General features: G+C 49.9%; 1 protein-coding gene across 1 annotated transcript in view; it reads right to left on the reverse strand.

Annotated features, from left to right (window-relative positions):
* Trpm8 (transient receptor potential cation channel subfamily M member 8) overlaps positions 1 to 7,527 on the reverse strand; it is a 70,648-nt gene extending 63,121 nt beyond the window's left edge. The window contains exons 1-2 of the mRNA XM_027956199.2: positions 7,411 to 7,527; positions 4,436 to 4,509 (exon numbers count right to left, since the gene is read on the reverse strand). Of these exons, the coding sequence (XP_027812000.2) occupies positions 4,436 to 4,509; positions 7,411 to 7,527 (191 nt within the window). The remainder of the gene's footprint in view (positions 1 to 4,435; positions 4,510 to 7,410) is intronic.
* Positions 7,528 to 19,553: the final 12,026 nt, after the last annotated feature.

Raw genomic sequence — 19,553 nt, forward strand, 5'->3', positions numbered from 1 at the left:
ATTCCAGGATGAACTAGATGCAATTCCTGTCTTCAAGATGCTCATGATCCCTTGGGAACAGCAGAGCACAGACCTGGCCAAGTGTATCGAGGAACAGGAAAAACACTTCCTTTGATCCTGGCATAATCCCATCCCTGTGAGGCTGACTGTGAGGGCTGGAAACAAGGCCAGGTGTGTAGCTGGCCTGGTCCACAGTGTGTGCTCTGCACAGGTGACCCTCAGCTGAGGGGGGTGCCAAGCATGCAAGCCAAGAAGTAACAAAGGAAGCAACAGCCCAAAAGAAGCAAAAAATGCAGTCAAAACATCCAAAACACATTTATGATTACTTGACATCTCTGTCTAGAGCTAGTTACATCTTAAGAGTTGGATTCTCAAAGAGTTGGACAGTAACAAAAGAAGTTGTGATTTGGCAAAAAAGAAACAACTGTTCCCCCTCCTCCTGGTTTTTTTCTGCCTGTCCCACCCCTTGGTTCTGTCTCTCCTGGTCTTTCTCTCATCAATCTTTGGACAGGATTCAGAAGAGTAGTAGGAATTTGAGGGACCAGGGCCAGTGGAGGAGGACAAGAGTGTGGTCATAGAACTTGCCCAGGGTCACTGCCAAAGCCATCCTTGAAGAGATACAGCAATGGGGGGAAAATCATCTCAGCAGGTGTCCCACAAGTCACAGGCTCCCCTAAGGGAAATGGCTAGGGGAAGGCTGTCACTGATAGGTCAGTGGGGGCTCCTAGTGGAGATTACCCATTTGACGTGGATCCTGGGGGCATTGAAATAACTCACAGCCTCATCTATGCCATCAGCTTCTGAATCCTGTGAACTGTCCACAATGGAAAGGCCCAGGAACAGAACATTCCTCTGGGATCTACATTAGTGTACTTTTCTTGGAAATATGGGACCAAAAGAATTGCTCCCACCTCCCTTCAGGATTAGGCCTGGCACATGGAAGATCCAGGCAATACAGCATCAATCTGTAGGTGCCCAGGAGGTGGAGATGAGAGGTAGACAGACAGAACTTATGGAATCCCCACATGTACAGTCATGGTCCCCAGCCATCCTAGAGGTCCAGTTTCACAGTCACTCTTCTCTTACATGGCATTCCTGTCTCTTTAGCAGATCCCTTCTTTACAGCTAAACTAGTTGAGTTTTTTGTAACCAAAAACCTTAATTACTATAGAGTATGGAAATTACCTTTATTCAAAATATTTGTCAAAATATTCAGTATTTGCTAGAGCTATAAAGATTGGGCTAGAGACCAGATCCCCAAATTGCCTCTCCAGCAGCACCCTGTCCTCCAACCAGAACAGCTCCCAAGGGCACAACTCCATTTGGCCAAGAAAAACGTCACACAGAATTGAGCACGGTTTGCTGAGCCCTTTCTCTTACAAAGTCTCTGGGGACTTCCCAAGCTGTGGCTGACACCCAACTCTCCTTTCCTGTCTCCATCCTTTGGGATGTGTCCTCACCCACCCAACTTCATTGCAGGATGGGAAGAGAATTCCTTCCCTCCTGTCTTTGCCACAACTGAAGACAGACTCTTGACGACTCCTTTTCTCTGCTAAAGGTCGGAGTGAGTCTCAGGTGACTTTAACCAAGAGAGTTGTCTGGTTTATTGGCCTTCAGCACCAATTTGTATGAACTGGATACAGATGAAGAAGATGGTTTGCTAGAAAGTCATGAGGGGCACATTATCTGAAGGAGGAATAGGGATGGGAGAGAAGAGTTGAAGAGAACAGCGAGCATCAGGACCCTAGGTCTAGGTCTCAGATGAAGAAGGCTGAGTCCTACAGAGCTCTGCTATCCAATATGGCAATATGGCAGCCAGTAACCTCATGTGGTTAATTTTGCATTGGAATTTAATAAAATTAGAGAATCCAGTTATTGGGGTGTAATGTCCACGTTTAAAATGGTCAGTAGCCACACATGACTGGCTTCCACACTGGACAGCACAGATAAAGAATACTTCCATTGCCTTGGAAAGTTCTGCTGCACAGTGCCAGGAAAGTGGCATACTTCCTGTTTCCGCCTGGAACCCAGCATGGCTGAGGTAGTGAGAACTGAGGAGAGCAACCAGATCCAGGAGACACCACCTCAAGAGTGCCAAGAGGTGACCCTTAACTAGGTGGCACGTCTCAGAGCATTCCCAGCAGGGGCAATGGTCCATCATCCCCTCCAGTGACCTCTCAAGAAACAGGTACCCACAAGGGGTTAGAGTTGACTGGGCTTGGCACATATGTGACAACCCCAGGGTCTCTTTGGGGAGACTTTAGGCAGCTGGTCAGCTAGTATGGAAAATTGCAGCTAAATAGGGGTGTCAATATTTACAGTCACTTCCCTCGATTCACTTGTCTGATGGCATATTCACATTACCTAGGGAGAGTTAGAAATAATAAACAGGGGGAACTTCAAAGCTTATAGACTCTTTCCCCTGGATACTCTGCATTCCTTGTACAATGGGAACTGTAGGCCCTGGGTATCCCTGCTGTCTGCTTGTGTTGCTGAGATCTACGACAGCTTAGCACACCTGCCATCATTCTGACCCAGACTTGAGATGTAATCCAGCCCTGTAAGGTGGACAGTGATACGTGTCCTTCACCTACATCAACTTCCTCTTCCGCTAGCAAGTGCACCCTGATTTTCATCTGAGGAAGCCTCCCTTTCTACACTGAGTCATTGAGGTCACATCACCCAAGCTCAACTTGGAATCAGTATATGTCATATTCCAGCCCCAGGAGTTATCTGAGAAATGGACATAAGGCCCAAGTTAGGACAAGGAGAGCCATGAACATATGTCCAGGACATTGGTAGAATCTCTAGGGACGAGGCCCTTTCCCCCAGCTAATACAATGGGAAGCTATAAACATATAAGTCAAAGAATGGAGACCATTTATCCACCATGTGTGAAGAGCCTACTCACCATAGAAGGACAAAATCTACAGGTGGGGATATTAGGGACAGGGTGACATCATTGGAGCCCTGGATCTAGCTGGGATTTTCAGCCATAAGACACCAGTATCATACCCCACAGACTCTCTACTTCCATGGAAGCTCATGAGACTGGACATCTGGAACTGAGACCGTGTTGATGAATTTGACCTGCCTGAAGCACTGCCATTATTAACAGAGGCAGCTGGGGAGAAAGAAAAGGTACAATCTTGGAATCAGAGAGCCTAAGTTCAAATCACTATCCATCTTCCATGTGATCATGGAAGAATACTGAACCCACTTGGCTCATCTGTCAAATGATAATCACAGCTACCTTGCAGGGGCATCGAAGTGTTATAAATCAAGTAGGTATAGTCCTATGACATAGCCTATGCTCAGAAAATACGTGTTGAATGAATAAAACTATGTTCTCTACCAGTCAGATGAATAGATTGACAGCAGAGTCCTTCAGGGAAGCATTTGAAGAACAGATAGCTGGCTGGCAGAATTTATACTCATCAGAATGATTCATTAGGAGCAAATTTATACCAACGACAAAGCAGAGATCTCCTAGTTTCTTTGATGTTCATCTTCTAACTCAAACCTAGTCAGAAAACACATCCTATTGAAACCTATTAGGCTCATGGTAGGTATTTTATGTGCTACCTCATTGAATCCTTATCAGAACCCCTGAGGTTTGCTTTTGCTAGGTTTTTAGGATGAGAGAATTCAATTCAGGAAAAATATAATGGACTCAAGGTCACACGGTGAGGGGCAGCCAAGTCAAGTTTGGAACCAAAGCTGATTCTAAAGCTTCCGCCATTCCTACATCGCTGCTCTGCTCATTGCCTCCATTCACAGAGGACCAGTCCTCCAGTTAATTGCAGCCATGGCTTCCAGTCCATTACCAGCTACACTCTAGCAAAAGAGGAGGAGCAGAGAGGAACAAGAAGAGCAGGTTTAGGCTGAGAATGGTTTAATGAGATCCAGGTACGTCTTCCAGCAGCTTGGCACCCATGCATTCACTCCCTCGCTCATGGGTGTTGGGCTCCAGGGTGCCTTTTGTAACCCAGCCTTGATGTGCCCAAACTCAGAGTAGATGAAAGCCCAGTAAAAAGGGAAGGCACAAAGACCACAGCTGGGAACAAGGGCCACTCGGATTGACACATGTGCACAAATGTGTCGTTGCCTGGCAACTGCGGTTGAGCCATGTCTGCTGCCAAGGTCCCCAGGGTGGGCTCCCAGGCTCCTGGGAGTACTGCAGGGGGTGACGGCCCCTCTCAGCAACCTTAGCAGCTGCTGTATCATCAAAGCTAAAAATACACAGGAAATGATATAATTAGGGAAGAACTATAAGGTACTTGCCAGATCCTCTTGATCACACACCCTTTCTGGGAATTACAAGATGAAAACAACCTTTATAATGCACTAATGGGCTTTTATTTGTTTGTTGTAATGGTGGCTAATAATTAATTTTTAAACACGGAAGCAAAAATGGAGGGAAACAGTAGCTTACGTGGCCTTGGAATCTTTGGTAAAGAAGACACATTCCCGCTTCTTAAAATTCGCTTGAATAAAATTCACCAGGTCCTTTGGAGAAAAACATTGGATAACACATTACTGCTTTATTCATGCCTCCTGATGAGATGAATGAATACTAAATACATCCAAGCTACTTCAAAGGTTATAACTACTCCCCCCAGGCAGCCAACGTTTGCTCATGCTTTGGACTACATTAGGATTTTGTTGGTTGGTGGTGGTGGCGTTTTAAAGGGAGCATACATTTAAATTTTTATAACTAAATGCAAATGTTTCCAAATGTTACTTAGAGTTATCTTGTACCTAGGAATCATGTTTTTCTGTCTCTAAGGCTACCAGGAAGAGTAAGCACTGCATAATAGTCTAGCATTTTTTTAAAAAAAAATAGTATCAGCACAGGTTTCTGCTTGCTTTTTAAAAGATGTTTCAAAACCTCCTTCCATGGTTGTATTTATTCCCCTGTGGGCAAGGTGGTTAGGCATATCTGAGGCTAATTCTGACAAACACCAAAGCCTTTATAAACAAAAATTGCCTTTAAGTTGGCAGAAGCAAGCTATTTGAAAACAGATGAAAAAATACTTTGAAAATTTCCACACTCTTCAAAATGAATGAAGATATCTGCAACATATATTGGTCATCATATGATCGGTGAGCAGAATATATAAGGATAATAATTCAGTAAGAAAACGTCAGATAACCCTGTGGGGAAAATGGCAAGAGACGAGAGCAGACACCGAATAAAAGAGAACACAAATAACCCATGAACACACAGAGCTGGATCTTATCACTAATGAAACAAATGTGAAGTGAACCACAGTGGGGTCTCATTTCATGCACCCAGTGAAAAAGACAATGATACCCTGCAGGGTGAAGGGGAGGGCTGTGGGTCTCAGGGTGGAGAAACTGGTACAAACTTGTCAGAAAATGGTCCACTGTTGCCTGTCAAGTCATTTCCCTGGGGAGCAGGCCCTTGTGGAGAGAGGCAGGGGTTCCCCCAGTGACCCATACACTCTGGATGCCTGGTGATGAGGTTGTGACTTCAGAGAGCATCTTGGCCTTGGGAGCTGGAGCTGCTGGGGTTTCTCTTCCGAATCCACGCCCTGCAGAGCACCCGTGCTGACTGTCAGAGAGCTCAGACTGCTTCCTGCACAGTCACCTCGTAGACGGCCGGCAGCGAGCCAGGCCTGGCTCCTCCCCACGGCAAGGCCTTCACCAGCACCAGTACACAAGGATGGGGGCCCTCTCCTGGAGGTCCCTCCTCACACCCCATCCCCTGCCCAGGCAAGTCCTGAGGAATAGAGAATGGGCACCACATCTTCCTCTTTCCCATCCTTTGAACCTAGGTTCCCCCACAAATTCTGTTTCTTAAACCAAACCCCGTGAAGGAGAAATAGACACCTTCCACTCACTGGTCTCAAACCAAAGGACACGCCTCAGGAGACCTGGGAACACACCCAAGGGTGTTAAGAGTGGTGTCGATCCTCATAGCAAAGGCTAGAAACCCCGGAAGTCCAGCCCTCAGGCTGGACAGACAAAGGCACGTGGCAGAACTCTGCACAGCGGGGAAATGAATCAGCAGCAGCTGCTCAAATCAGTGTGCACTAATCTCAAAACCAGTGTAAAGAACTCACCCAAAAAGTCCTTACAATTCAATCCCATGAATACAAAAAGTGGACAAAGCTAAATGTCCCTAAAAAGGCCAGGAACCAGCAACCGTGACCCAACATTCGGGACAGTGGTTATGACCTCTGAGGCGAAGGCCTGACCTCCCACAGGGAGGGCACAGGGGAGCGTCCGAAACACCGGCCACATCCCATATCTCAAGCTGGTAGTGGGTACCGGGCATTACCAGTGACCTCTAGGCTGGAAATTTCATGAGAATTTCACAGAAAAATAGTTCCAATGCCCATCTGTATGGAAGAATTTTGAAAATCTGTGATGTCCATTTTTCCTCGTAATATTTTTGATTTACTTAAATAATTGAGTCTACCTCCCACGATGTGAACAGTCAGCAGCCCTGTGAGCTGTGGAATCGGGCTCACGGCGGAGGGCGGATGATAAAAATGGCCTGGTTCTGATCATTTCCTCTGTAAATGCACTCTGCAGAGGTATGGGGGTCTGCTTAGGGCCAAACAGGAGCTCCCAGAACTGAGAGTCTCCTGGGCGGCCTCAGCAATCCCACCGGCCAGGGCTGCCTGCACCCGGGAAGGGCCACCCTCAGGGGCAACAGGAGCACCGTGAGGAGACAGCCCTGGTCCAGCTCCCAGGGCACCAATGCCTGAGGCTGAGTGGACCCAGCCAGGGCCCCTTCCTCCGGGGGTACTTCTTTATTTGGGGTCAGAGAAGAAGAGTAAAGGGCAGGAGCAGCAGGGAAGCCACCACAGCCTCTGCGTACTGGGCTTCTCACAGAGCAGGACTAAGTCGAGATGTGGGCAGGCGCTAAAGAGGTGCTCAGTACTGGGGGCTGCAAGTGCAGGGCGACAGACAACCCAGGACAGCGCCTCCCTCGTTTCACACCTGAGCATCGCACTCGCCCTGTCCTGGCCGTGGGAGGCGGGCCCCAGCCGGAGGAGGACGGCAGGGGCTTCAGCTGTGCACAGAGCCAGGCCTGAGTGACCACCAGGCAGAGCAAACTGACCTGACCAGCACCCCGCCCTCCCCATTCCTGCTCCTCCTTGTCTGCGAAGCCAGCCAACATCCTGACTTTAACTCTAGTCAGAGGGAACTGGACATCAGCCCGGAGGGTTATCTTTATTTCCTGGCGAGTGAGAGCATCTGAGATGGCCAGAGAGTAAGGGGCTGCGGGAGGGAGCTACCTTTGTGTTGGGAGATGGCGTCCTGCTGGGATGGCGCCCTGAGGACAGTGAGAGGCTCTTTGTAAAGAAGGCAGACAAGTCACCAAATAATCCTAACTGCCCAAGCTCTGGGCAAGGGGCCGGGCACCCGACTTACGCTTTCACTGTAAGACACGTCCATGCTCCGAGACACACTGGAGTAGAGGGTCCGCGTGCTGCCCAGAGTGCCGTTCCTCCTGCTCCTCATGCTGAACCTGGCGCCCTCGAAGGACATCTTGCCTGGGAAGATTTGGGGATTAGTGTGGGTTACCCAGCAAAAGGGTCTCCCTCAGAGCTTAGCCCCGACACCCCTTCCATCCAGCACCTGTCTCCTCTTTGCATCCCACACTCTGTCTGACCCACCAGGGAAATTGTACCCCTGGCCCAATTCCTATTCAGGCTTTGAGACCCAGCTGGCCTTTCTGCCCTTCAGCACGTCTTCCCCTGGGTGAGCCCCCAGAGTGGCAGAGCACATGGTGCCACACTGCAACTCCCTCCAGCCTGGGCGCTCTGGGGAACACTGTCTGGTTCGTTCCTAGAGCACCTCACAGGACTCACACCAGCTACCTGCTAGGTCGATGGATGCGATGTACCTAGCAGATTGCATGGACAGAGGACATGGCCACTGGGCCAGGAGAATCCTGGATCTGATCCAGTCAAGCAAAGAGGGAAAGGGATCTTGAAAGAGGGCCCCAGAGAGGGCCTGAGGATATGTGCCCCAGGACGACCTGAGACTCTGAAGCAGCTGGATGGGCCCCAGGAGGCCGGCACTTTCTCCTGGGCTCAGGGACAGGCCAGGGAACCTCATGTGTCCTGAACATGCTTCCTGACTGTCCTCACTCTTCCCACACCAGGACATTCTTGTCTAAGCTCCGGAGACCCCCTTGTCTCCTGAGCTCCAACTTGGACCTGCATCCCAAGCTCCAGAAAAAACCTTCTGACCAGACTATCTCACTTCCCCAAGTTGTCCAGCAGATGCGGTCAACAGGACATTTCTTTTTTTTGTTTGTTTGTTTGTTTTTGTTTTTTTATTTTATTTATTTATTTATTTATTTAATTTTTTATTGTTGGCTGTTCAAAACATTACATAGTTCTTGATATATCATATTTCACACTTTGATTCAAGTGGGTTATGAGCTCCCATTTTTACCCCAAATACAGATTGCAGAATCACATCAGTTACACATCCATTGATTTACATATTGCCATACTTGTGTCTGTTGTGTTCTGCTGCCTTTCCTATCCTCTACTATCCCCACTCCCCTCCCCTCCCCTCCCCTCTTCTCTCTCTGCCCCCTCTACTGGCATTCATTTCTCCCCCTTGTATTATTTTTCCCTTTCCCCTCACTTCCTCTTGTATGTACTTTTGTATAACTCTGAGGGTCTCCTTCCATTTCCATGCAATTTCCCTTCTCTCTCCCTTTCCCTCCCACCTCTCATCCCTGTTTAATGTTAATCTTCTTCTCATGCTCTTCGACCCTACTCTCAACAGGACATTTCTAGAGCTAAATCATCATCCTTCCTATACACCCGCCCTGCATCCCCTCCTCCAAGGACCACACTCCTCCCTGTCTGTCCCCACCACACTCAGCCCACCCTAGGCCTCTCTGATTGCCCACAGATGCAGCTAGGGGCCTGGCTGCTTCCCCAGCCTGAAACCACACACCTCCTCTCCCCGGAGCCCCTCATCCCCATCTGTGGCCCACACTCCTCCATGGCTCCATCTCCCACCCATCCTCCATATCTAGGCTCACCTATCCTCCCTCCAGGGAGACGCCCCAGGTTGTGCATGCTGGGCGGATAGCATGCCCTTAGCATCAAGACTTGTTCAGTGATCTGTCTGACCTATTATCTTGCAGAGGCCAAAACCATGTCCACCTGGCTCAGCACTAGACTCCGAGAGCCGAGCACAGCTTAGGAGATAGATCCGCACACCATTTATTGCATGAATCATTTGAACAAGTCAACATCTCCTCGAAAATCCTCCTTTGGTCTGTAAACTATCCTCACGTTGCCTCCCATAACCTCCAGGTGCAGAGCACACCCGCCCACAAGAGTATCCTGGTGTGGGAACAGTGAGGACCGTCAGGAAGCATCTTCACCCACACTCTGTTCCTCACCTCTGGGCCGGTAAGCCTGACTCCTCATGCAGATCGCAGGTCCCAGACTAGGTGCAAACTCTCCTGAGCCACAGAGATTGGACTCTTCTTTAAAACCCACTCAACATGGGCGGTCCCGACTGTTTAAATCCCTGAGTGATTCTTTTACTTCTCTCCCCAGGCATTTCCAAGAGACTTGATATTAATTGGTACTTTACATACATTATGGTAAAACCACAAATCAATCCTGCAAGGTATCTATTCACAGTGACTCCCATACAGCAAATTGCTCCTAAGCGGAATGCCAAGGTTTAGAAAGTGATTTCATTTGCCTCACAATGAAAAACTGCTTATTTTGTTACAAAGGCAAAAGCGTGTTCTGGCTTTTGAATCACATTTCTGCCAATGAGAAATGGGAAAGCCCGCATAAGACACATAAGACTTGCAGCCGCAGCCCTGGCCTGACGTCTCCCGGGCATGAGCCTCTCACCAGCTCCCAGAGGCCAGCTGGTGCCCGCTGCCCTGGGGTCTGGGCACCCTGCACCACGCCCTCCACAGCAGGCTTCTAGGTGCACAGGCTATTTCTCTTCCCAACACATTCTGCCAGGATTTAGACCCTGGAGTGAGGGAAGCCAGGCCTTTGGAAGAAGAGCCATAAGGCCCCAGGCCCAAGGGAAAAGATGGGGGGGAGTGAGAAGAGAGGGCCCCAGGGCGCCGGAGAGGGTGAGCAGAGGACGAAACTCCCTGAAGGAGAGAGCCGGAAAGGCTGGAGCCAGGAGGCAGGAGAGCAGAGGAAGGCGTTCTGGGAAGGAGCCCAGCAACCTGTCTGTGCCAAGGAACAGAAGCCCCCGCAGGTCAGGACCCCAACCCCCGCCCCCGGGAAAGACAGGCAGGGGGCCAGAGTCCAGGCCCACCAGACGAGGGAACACAGATCTCCAGTCCACATGAAGACCCTCCCGGTGAGCAGTGAACACCAAGGAGGGGTCCGGGTGCCAGCATTTGCTGTCGGGGCAGGTGATGGGCAGACTGTGGAGACCCTGAGCGGTCATGTGATCAGATGGGAGGGCCAGGAGAGCTGCTTCACTCCGTGCAGGGCCTTTTGCCAGTGACGCAGTGAGACACTGCCACGTGATCACGTCGCCCCAGTGATTGGCTGTGGAATCCAGCAGAAGAAACACATAAACAGGTCACCCAGAAGATGATCGCTGCTGAGAAATTTGTACAAGGGAAAATTGGAAATGATCTAAGTTTCTATCAGTAGGAGAGGATTCTACCCAAGAGGTAAGATGATGTGGGAAAATGACTGTGATGAGTAAGTCACAGCAAGTATCGCAGCGGCCATAGGAGGACACGGAGGCAGGAAATCCTGGTACGTGAAGGCTCTGACTTTGGAGCTTGGGTTCCACCTTGAGCAAGAAGCTCCTTACCCAGGCGGTGCCCCTGCAGTGAAGGCAGCCATGGTTACTACGCCAAAGCCAATGTAGACAGGAAGCTCCAGATACGTGGAGCCAGCGCATTGAAAGGTCACCCACCACTACACGGGGCGAGTGAGACCACGAGTGGTTTTAACTTTATCCTTTTACTTTTTATGTTTTTTTTTTCCCAATCTCTTGCTATGTCATCTGGAAAATACAATGGATAAGTAGGAAGTATATCTAGAGGCTGGGCCAGGTGGAGTTAACCAGGACCTCACAGTGTCCCTCTCAGCAGGTGAGAGGATGGGGATAACACATGGACGCCCTCATGTCCTCGGTGGCTCGTTCCCCAGGGCAACGGCAGGGTGGAGCTGGGGTGCTGAGGGTCGAGGCTGCTCTGTCTGCTGTGAAGAGGTGTCTGAATGTTAGCAGAGGGAGAGACCAAGGAGGGGAGACATCATATAATAAATAACTGGGCAGAGGGCAGAGCATAGAGGAGGAGTCTGTGGGGTGGACGGGAGCAGGGAGCTAAAAGAAAGTGAAGATGAAGGGAAAGATGGTCGACACCAGCACAGTCATTACTGAGGGGAACGCTGGATTTTTCCCATATCATATTCTTTGAGATTTCACCTGGATGTGGAATCCACTTTCCTTCCACACCTTCCTCTGGACCATCCCACTCTTACTCCAGAGAACCGCAAGTCTGCCCACAGCAGAGGCGTGATGGAGCACTACAAGGTTTGGGGGCCTCGGTCATCAGCCAGGACTAGAGCAGCAGTTTAAAAGGAGCTTCTCAGCCCCCACCCCACTGCTGGGGACTCACAGACCCCTACCCCATACAGGAGCAGTGCTGTGTCTATCAAGCTATGCATCTGTGGTTCTAGAAGGTTCCTCCTGGAGAAGGACCTCTGCTCTGGAGCCTTTGGTCCACTCTGGTCACCTAATTGCCCCGGCAGTCAGAGGGACTCCTGCAGCTCCAGTCTCTTGGAATAAATAAGAGAACCACTGCTTTACCCAGGGAAAAAAAAAGCCAGTCAGTGGCTTCCTTAGAACAGGGCTCCAGAAGTTAAAGCTGATTGGACTTACTCCATCAGCCGGGGAGGCTGCGCTCCACGGCCAACCAGCCCCCAACTGAATCTCTTGGGGTCTCGGTTTCCTGATCTCTTAGAGTCTCTCCATGTACCCCGGCAGCTTCCCATGAGCCGAGGGAGCAGCTTGCACAGACCTGGCCCAGGGATTGAACGGCAGGAAAGTCAGAGCTCTGGCATTACTGCTCTACTAGTATTAGGACTTTGAGACAGTAAGTAAGGTGTCTGGGGAAAGCCAGGGGTCGGGAAATTCATAGCAACAGACCTCAAAGACTGCTCTTTACCCTCTCCACGCCCAAGGCCATCTTGGAAGCCACCTTGCCTTTTACCTTCAGTGGATTTCCAGGGCTTTTGTCTTGTCTGACCTCGGAGTGAAGAGGTGTCAGTTATGTAGAGAAGCCAAGTAGATTTGCTCCCTGAGGAGCAAAAGCAGTCATAGGAGAAGTGTGGAGGGGGAAGGAGGTGGTGAGAGAGGAAGGGGCCCGTGAGCACAAGAGCTTTGTGAGTGGGAGGGAGAGGCCGGAGCACAGATTGACGAAGACAGCCGTGCTTCCCAGGACGCGGCTCCTGGAGGGCTGGGGGCCTCCTCAGACCTCACCAGCTGTGGGCCTGAGGCTTTCCCCGGGGGTTTTGGCTACAGGGGGTTGTCAAAGCCCAGAACTGAGAAGGCCCAGAGAGTGTGCCAGCAAGACACAGCCACAAAGCCATTGCCCTTGCCTTAGCCTCCTGATTAGAGGGAATTCACTAGATAGAGCCCGCACTCAAGGAGAGGACCCCACTGGCGTCCCTGGGGCCATCTTGGAAGCTACCTCGCCTTTTATCTTCAGTGGATTTCCGGGGCTCTTGTCTTGTCTGACCTGAGTATCTTTTTCACACAGAACATTGTGTTCCAAAGGCCCCAAGCTCATCTCACTGCATGCCCCTGAGGCTGAGTCAGTGATGGGGAGTGCTTGCTTGTCACAGTCTCTGATTCCTGTCACCCAACGTCCCTACAGTGGTCAGTTCATCTGGGATTAGGCCCATGTTGGTACTATAAAGCTATTCTTATTAAACATATGATTAAAATTATATTATAAATATATTATTAAAATCGTATTTTATTAACATATGATTAAAATACATATTTTTGCCTTTGAGAGTAAAGCTATCTTCACATTAATTTTCATTGGCCTGTAGTGAACCAGAGGGAAAGAAATGAGCAGAGGGTAAAATAAGAGACCAGGAAAGTGAGGGCTCACCCAGCCACATGGGAAGCCTGTTTTAAGGACCTGGGGAGGAGAAGGTGCTAGAAATTGTATGTTAACCTGGCTGGTGGCCAAAACAAAGGGATAGACATGGTCAACTGCCAAGTTTCAGGGCCTCGATAAAGGAACACGAAACCCACATTGGCCACTGGAGAGGCCAGCTGGGAAGACCTGCAGCTGGGACCAGGTGCTTGGGGAGCACACAGGGGTGACACAGGGGCTCTGAGTGATGGGCAAACGCCACTCAGGCCTGCAGAGGGGACGACCCAGACCTCCTCCTCCTGTGGGTAAAATGCTGCTCACACCACGAGCACGTGAGGAACTGTCTGGGGCTGTGTGGTGCCAGTCGCACAACCCTGGGTCCTGGCACAATACTGTGGTTTTGCGGGATGTTACTGCTGGGTGAAGGGTCCAGGGAACGCCAGTGCACTCTCTTTTCAACTTCCTGTGAAGCTATTATGATTTCAAAATAAGAAATTGGAAGGAAATTATGCTTGTCCAACACACTGGGTCTCCTGGTGAGAAACATCCTAGGCCCCACCGTGGGTTACCTAGAGCGAGGCTGTCTTTTCTAACACCCTGAGCACAGGCTGAAGCGGCTTCACTGACACACTCAGTGGGTGCCTCCCAATAGCAGGCCCAAGCAGGGGGTCCCCAAGGAGAGACCTGAGAGCCCTGCCAGTCCTGGGACTTATCGAAACATGTGAAACCTCTGCTTTCCTGTTTTCACCCCACACCTCTGTCTCAAGGACCGCAGATGTGTCTGATGCATTTAGCGGAATCTGATCACCCACCACCAAGGTGGGTGCCCTCAGTCAAAGTGCCATCAAATGGGCTCTTGAAACACCATCCACGGTCTTCACAGCTTCAATCCAGATGCTGAAGATGTGCCCAACCTCCACCCAGGACGCAGGTAAGTGCATCAGGCTCACTCCCCAGGCTCACTGAACCCCATGGCTGGGCCCCCTCTGTGCTCGGGAGCTCTGGGCTTGGCCCAGGTCAGCATCTACAGTACATTTGCAGGCGCTGACAAGGACACTGGTCTCGGGGCCACACTTAGAGAACATGGTCCACAGCAGGGTGCTACAAGTAATGCCAGCCACCCCCTCATTGTAGGACTGCCATGAAAAGCTCTCATGACTCATGATCAAATATTTCAGAAACACAAGCACGAAACTAAAGGGTTGCAGAAGAGGCAGCATCGGGCAAACTTCAGCACAGGGGCCTTCTGCAATCCAGCCTGGATCTATGAACAATGCAATTGGTTCTGCTAGCACAGAAAATCACACCTCCACCAGGACAGGAGCACGTCCAGACCTCAGGCACCAACAGCAGCTGTGCCCTGTAACGCCCTCCATGTGCCAAACCCTCCCTGTTACGCCCTCCGTGTGCCAAGCCCTGTGCTCTTTCTTCATGCACCAGTTCTTCCAATCTCCCTGTGAGTCAAATGAATTATTATCTCATAAACAAAACAGAGAGGCTAGTGACTTTCTCAAAGTCACAGGATTCAAATCCAGTAGAGGATTCATATCCATGCAGGCTGACCTGAGGGCCCAACCTTTAAACTTTAAGTCACTTTGTTCCACTTCCATGATTCTTTTGGAAGGAATATATTGTGATTTCGTTTGTATTAATATATTACCAAACTCTAAATAATTAGGAACCTCATTTGTTTGCTGGAGCAAAGGTTGGCCACTGCTGCTTTTTTTATTGGTGCTCACAAATAATGTTCAATAATCTAGAAGTCACCATTAACAGCAGACTCTTGCATTCTTTAAGCCCAGGGAAAAATTAGTCTGGTTTGTTACTGTCCCAGAATGAAATAGGATTTGGCATGTTTTTAAAACTGCCTTTTATCTCATCCCTCACAGGGACCAAACCAGTCCCAAGATGCTGCTTTCAAGCAAGAAGCACACAGTCCTTTTATAAGAAAGGCGTCCTTACATAGTGCTGAACAGAGCTCTGGGGAGGGTGTTCCAAAGGGCCCAGCACCAAACCGCGCCTTCTCCTCCTCCACTCCCTTCTGTTATTCATGGTGATGGTGAATGGGACACTTGCAGAATTTCAAATACAATGACACCCTCTGGAGCTGTCCTCCTCCCCATCCCAACACATGGTGGTGGTGTGACACAGGGACCCGCAGGGTGGACGTGCACCTGGCCTCTTCCTCTGTCCCCTGGCAGGAGTAGAACCTGGCTTTCCACTTACCTCTGGCAGCCAAAATTTTGAGGTTTGAATAAATGGGTGGAACCTGGAGCAAGGCCAGAGCCGGTGGAGGCTCCTAAGGTCATTGACCCCAAGAGGCCCTGCTCCAAAGAGAGAGGCAGGGGACAGGAGGGGGACAGACGGCAGAGGAAGCTCAAGAGGCCTCAGCCTCCTGGAACCAGGGGAAAGGCAGGGTCCCCAAGGAGCCTGGACCCTCCGGCCTCCACGGGAGCCGAGAATGACATCAATCCTTAGGCAAGATGGAAAATTAATCACAAACGGTAACAACTTGGTTCCAGATTTTAAAGAATCATCAACCCAAAGCCACAACCTTGAAAGGAAGCTCTTCCCACTCAAGATCTGATCAGCTGAACTGCCCATCACACAGGTCTGCTTCTATTAGCAGAGAGAAGAGACTTCAGGAACAAGCTCTACGCTCGGCTTCAGAAGCTTAACACCAAAAAAGCGAGCACAGCCACAGAGCACTTGAGACACACCGAGATGAAACCTTTGATTATTCATCCAAGCAAGTGCTTCGGTCTTGTTTCTAAATATTACAAAAGTGACTTCAGGAACCACAGCACGTGAGAGCCAGGTGAACATGCCCCTCTCCCGGGTCATCAAAAAGGTCACTATGTTTCACCGTGGTCTTGATTTAAGAAAAACTTAAACTCTGTCCCCAGCTGATGTGAGAACATAGACTGAGAGGTGGTCAGTCGCCAAGCTGACGGTGAATTTTGTACTAGAGCTCACTTAAGGAAATGTCAAACTCTGTCAATCAGAAAAAGGACTCTGTAGGCATATTTAAAATCATTCATAAGTCTAGCAGAGATTTATGTACTTCTAAAGAAGTCCAAATGAGGAGAGGTGTCTGCCAGCTGCAGTTTGCTTATGCCCCCATCTCTGAGGAATTTTAAATCGTTTCAAATCTTCACAGGAAAACTAAGTGACATCCTTCCCAGAGACATTAAACATGAATCAATGCTGCAAGTAACAGGGAGGGTAATGCTTATGGAAAGAAGAAAAGCAGAAGTTGAGAACCTACCGTAAGTGGTGGCTTCAGGCAGGATTTCCTTTCACCCCAAGGAGCCTGCTGTCTGCTCCCTCTCAGGAGGAGGGAGGCTTTTATAACTGGAGCCTTCTCTGCCCCGCCTTCTCCTTTAAAGAAGAGAAAAAAAAAAAAAAACTGAACACTCTAAGAGAGGATTCTTACAGCCACAGCACGCAGCACAGTCAAGAAGGTGGCAGTTTAAATGCTTAATAAGGCAGTGACACCCCCACCCTGGCTTGCTAGTAGCACTATAGTATTAAATCATACCACGTTTTAATTTCTACAGTTATGGCATATTTTAAAAACCGCAAATGAAATGGAAAATGCTCATTTTGGAAAGCAATGACAAGATTAATTAATACATTAAAAAATCTTAATACAGGTTAGGAAAAAATTCTTAAGTAGAGGAAATATAACAACATTGACTTCTTCTTTTTTTTTTTTTCCAGATTTTGTTAACTTTCTCTACACCAACATATATTCAGCATGGGGCTAGCTGGGCAGGGCTTGAGAGGAGGCCATGACTGGCTTTATTAATTTGTAGTTATTTCTAGGTCCCCTTTAAACTATTTTCTTTGTAAAAACTCTTCCAGAAGAGAAGAAATAATTGCCAGTGGTGACTTTCAGTTTAAATGATGCAGTATGAACATAATAGTTTGTCTCTAATTAATGGCCCTAGTGTTGGCTATTATCTCTAGAGTGTTGGCTACTATTTCTAGAGTGTCGGCTGTTACTTCTCTCACGCTGTGAAGCATACACTATACCAGGTTCACAAAGGACGGTTTAATTTAAAAGTCAATGACACAGGGAATACAGCTGCAAAAACATGACAGGTTAAGCAGGATGAGTGTCAGGGGATATTCTAGTGAAGAGAGGTTCGAGCAGGGGCTGAAGGGAAGGGTGGGAAGTTGGTGTTAACCCCTCCAGGAAGTTCTCCAATTCACCCCTCCCTGAAGACAGAGGAAGGACTTAGGACAGAGGTCTGCGACTCACATGCTCCAGGACATGGAGGTGAAGGCCATGGCCACGTGCAAGGCCAACAGGTCAGGGTGGGGACAGTGCTGATCAGGAACCAGTGGTGCCACACTCTAATGAAGACCCGTGTGAGAAAAGGTCCTGCCAGAGAGGGGGAGAGAGAATCAGCAAATCTCTACATCAGCCTCAAAGTAGACCCTCGGCCCCAAAGCTCCCATGGCCCCCTGATTTCCCACACCTCCACACCCTCTTGCACGTGCATGCTCTGACCAGGCAGTGGACCAGGCCTCTCTTCCCTGGCCTGCAATGTGCCGGCGCCCACCAGGTATCCTCGGGGATCCTGCCTAGGAATTAGAAGGCAGAACCCAAACCCCAGTCTGAAAAACAAACCAATGAGCCATAAAGGATGAGAAAGAAACAAATAGGCCCTGCATCTACACTGCAGGCTGGGGCACCATGAAAACGAAATCGGGTTAAACCAAGGAACGCTCCCAGTGAGCAACGGGCCCAAGGTGGTGGGAAGGGAGTGAACGGGGAGGTGTGCGTGAGAGAAATGGCCAAAGAACGACTCCTGCTCGAGGCAAGGCCGAGCACACTGATCTGCAGCTGCATTTCCAAGACAGATTCAAAGGAAGGTGCCCAGTGGGAGGTGCAGGTCACGACACAAGGTGCACAATTTCACCTTAGGTTTAAAATAACGCAGAGAGAAAGAAAAGGAGATTATCCCTGGGGTCCGCAACATGGGGGCTCTGCTGGGGGCTCTGGAGCGGGGTCTGGAGGCTGTCGTGGCTCTGAGGAATCAAAGGCTGACGAGAACTTGGAGACTGGATGGCGGACTTGGATTTGATTTGCGGGGTGTACACCAACGGTCACCTGGAGATGAGCTGGAGGGTCCACACTCAAGTCAGGCAGGTGTGTCAAATCAACCCCAGGCCTGGGTGACACACCCGCCTCACGCTTCCTGCAAATGTAGCTCAGCTTCATTGCTCCCCAGAATGCTGGAGTGGCCCCGTATGGTCTGAACTGTGTCCTCTGAGAGTCACATGGAGAGGACCCAGCCCGACACAGAACCTTGGGCTGTGACTGTATTTATAGACAAGATTTTCAAAGAGGTGACTGAGGACCCCTAAGGCCATGAGCTTGGGTCCTGATGGAGTACGGCTTTATCTTAATAGGAAGAGACCCTCTAGGCAGACTGACCCAGACAGACCCTGTGAGGACACGGGGAGAAGACAGACATCTGCAAGCCACGGGGAGAGTCTCAGCAGAACCAACGCTGACCACAACCTGATCTCAGACTTCCAACTTCCAGAAGTGTGAGGAAGAAAATTCCTGTCTTTAAGCACCCCGTCTGTGGCGTTTTGTTATGGCAGCCCTAGCAAACTAATACAGCTCCAAGGTCAAGTGTAGGTTACTTGACCAAGCCTATCGGTGGGACAGCCAGGACCCCCAGAGGTGCCCAAGAAAGGCAAAGGATCACAATGGGAGCTTTGGCACCATCCCCTGCCACCTCTTCACAGGGGGCACCTCCGTCTGAGAACAGAGACGTGGCCTTTCACCGTAGCCACAGAAATATCAGGAGCCCAGCGTCACCCCCTTGTTCTCAAAGTGGAATTAGCTAAGCTAGGATGGGCTTTTCTCGTTCATTTTTGGGTTGCTGAACAGTCAAGCTCTTTGTTCTATCCCAGGTTTCAGTCTAATTCCAAACTTGTTTTTTCTACAACAAATACAAGATGCTCTGGCCTGAACAAGGTCCGACCAAGGGTCTCTAGCAAACCCCGAGAGTGGTGTGTGAGGGGATCCCAGCAGCCAGCAAGCATCTGCAGAGCAGGAGAGTGGGAGACGGAGGAGAGAGGCAGAGAGGGGAGGTGCAGGCAGGTCACCTACAGGTTTGCCATTTCACCCAGCACTGAACAGAATGCCCAGCTCCACCCAGCAGGGCGACAGGAGAGGTTTTCAATGTGCTACCTTCCAATGCCGGGAGGCGGCTTCCCCCAGGGAAGTCAGTGGAGAGAGCCATTTTCACTCCCAACATCCTCAAAGCAGCTCTCAGAGGCGGGAAGGTACTGGCCTGGCTCTCTCGAGCCCGTTCCCCCTCTGAGACCAGCAGAGCCTTGAGCTGGCTCCCTGCCAACTTTCTAGAGCCAGGCTCTGCATTCGCTTCCCCTGTGTCTGTGCCATGAG

Source organism: Marmota flaviventris, chromosome 11, assembly GCF_047511675.1.
Source record: "Marmota flaviventris isolate mMarFla1 chromosome 11, mMarFla1.hap1, whole genome shotgun sequence".
In the NCBI taxonomy this organism is placed as follows: Eukaryota; Metazoa; Chordata; class Mammalia; order Rodentia; family Sciuridae; genus Marmota; species Marmota flaviventris.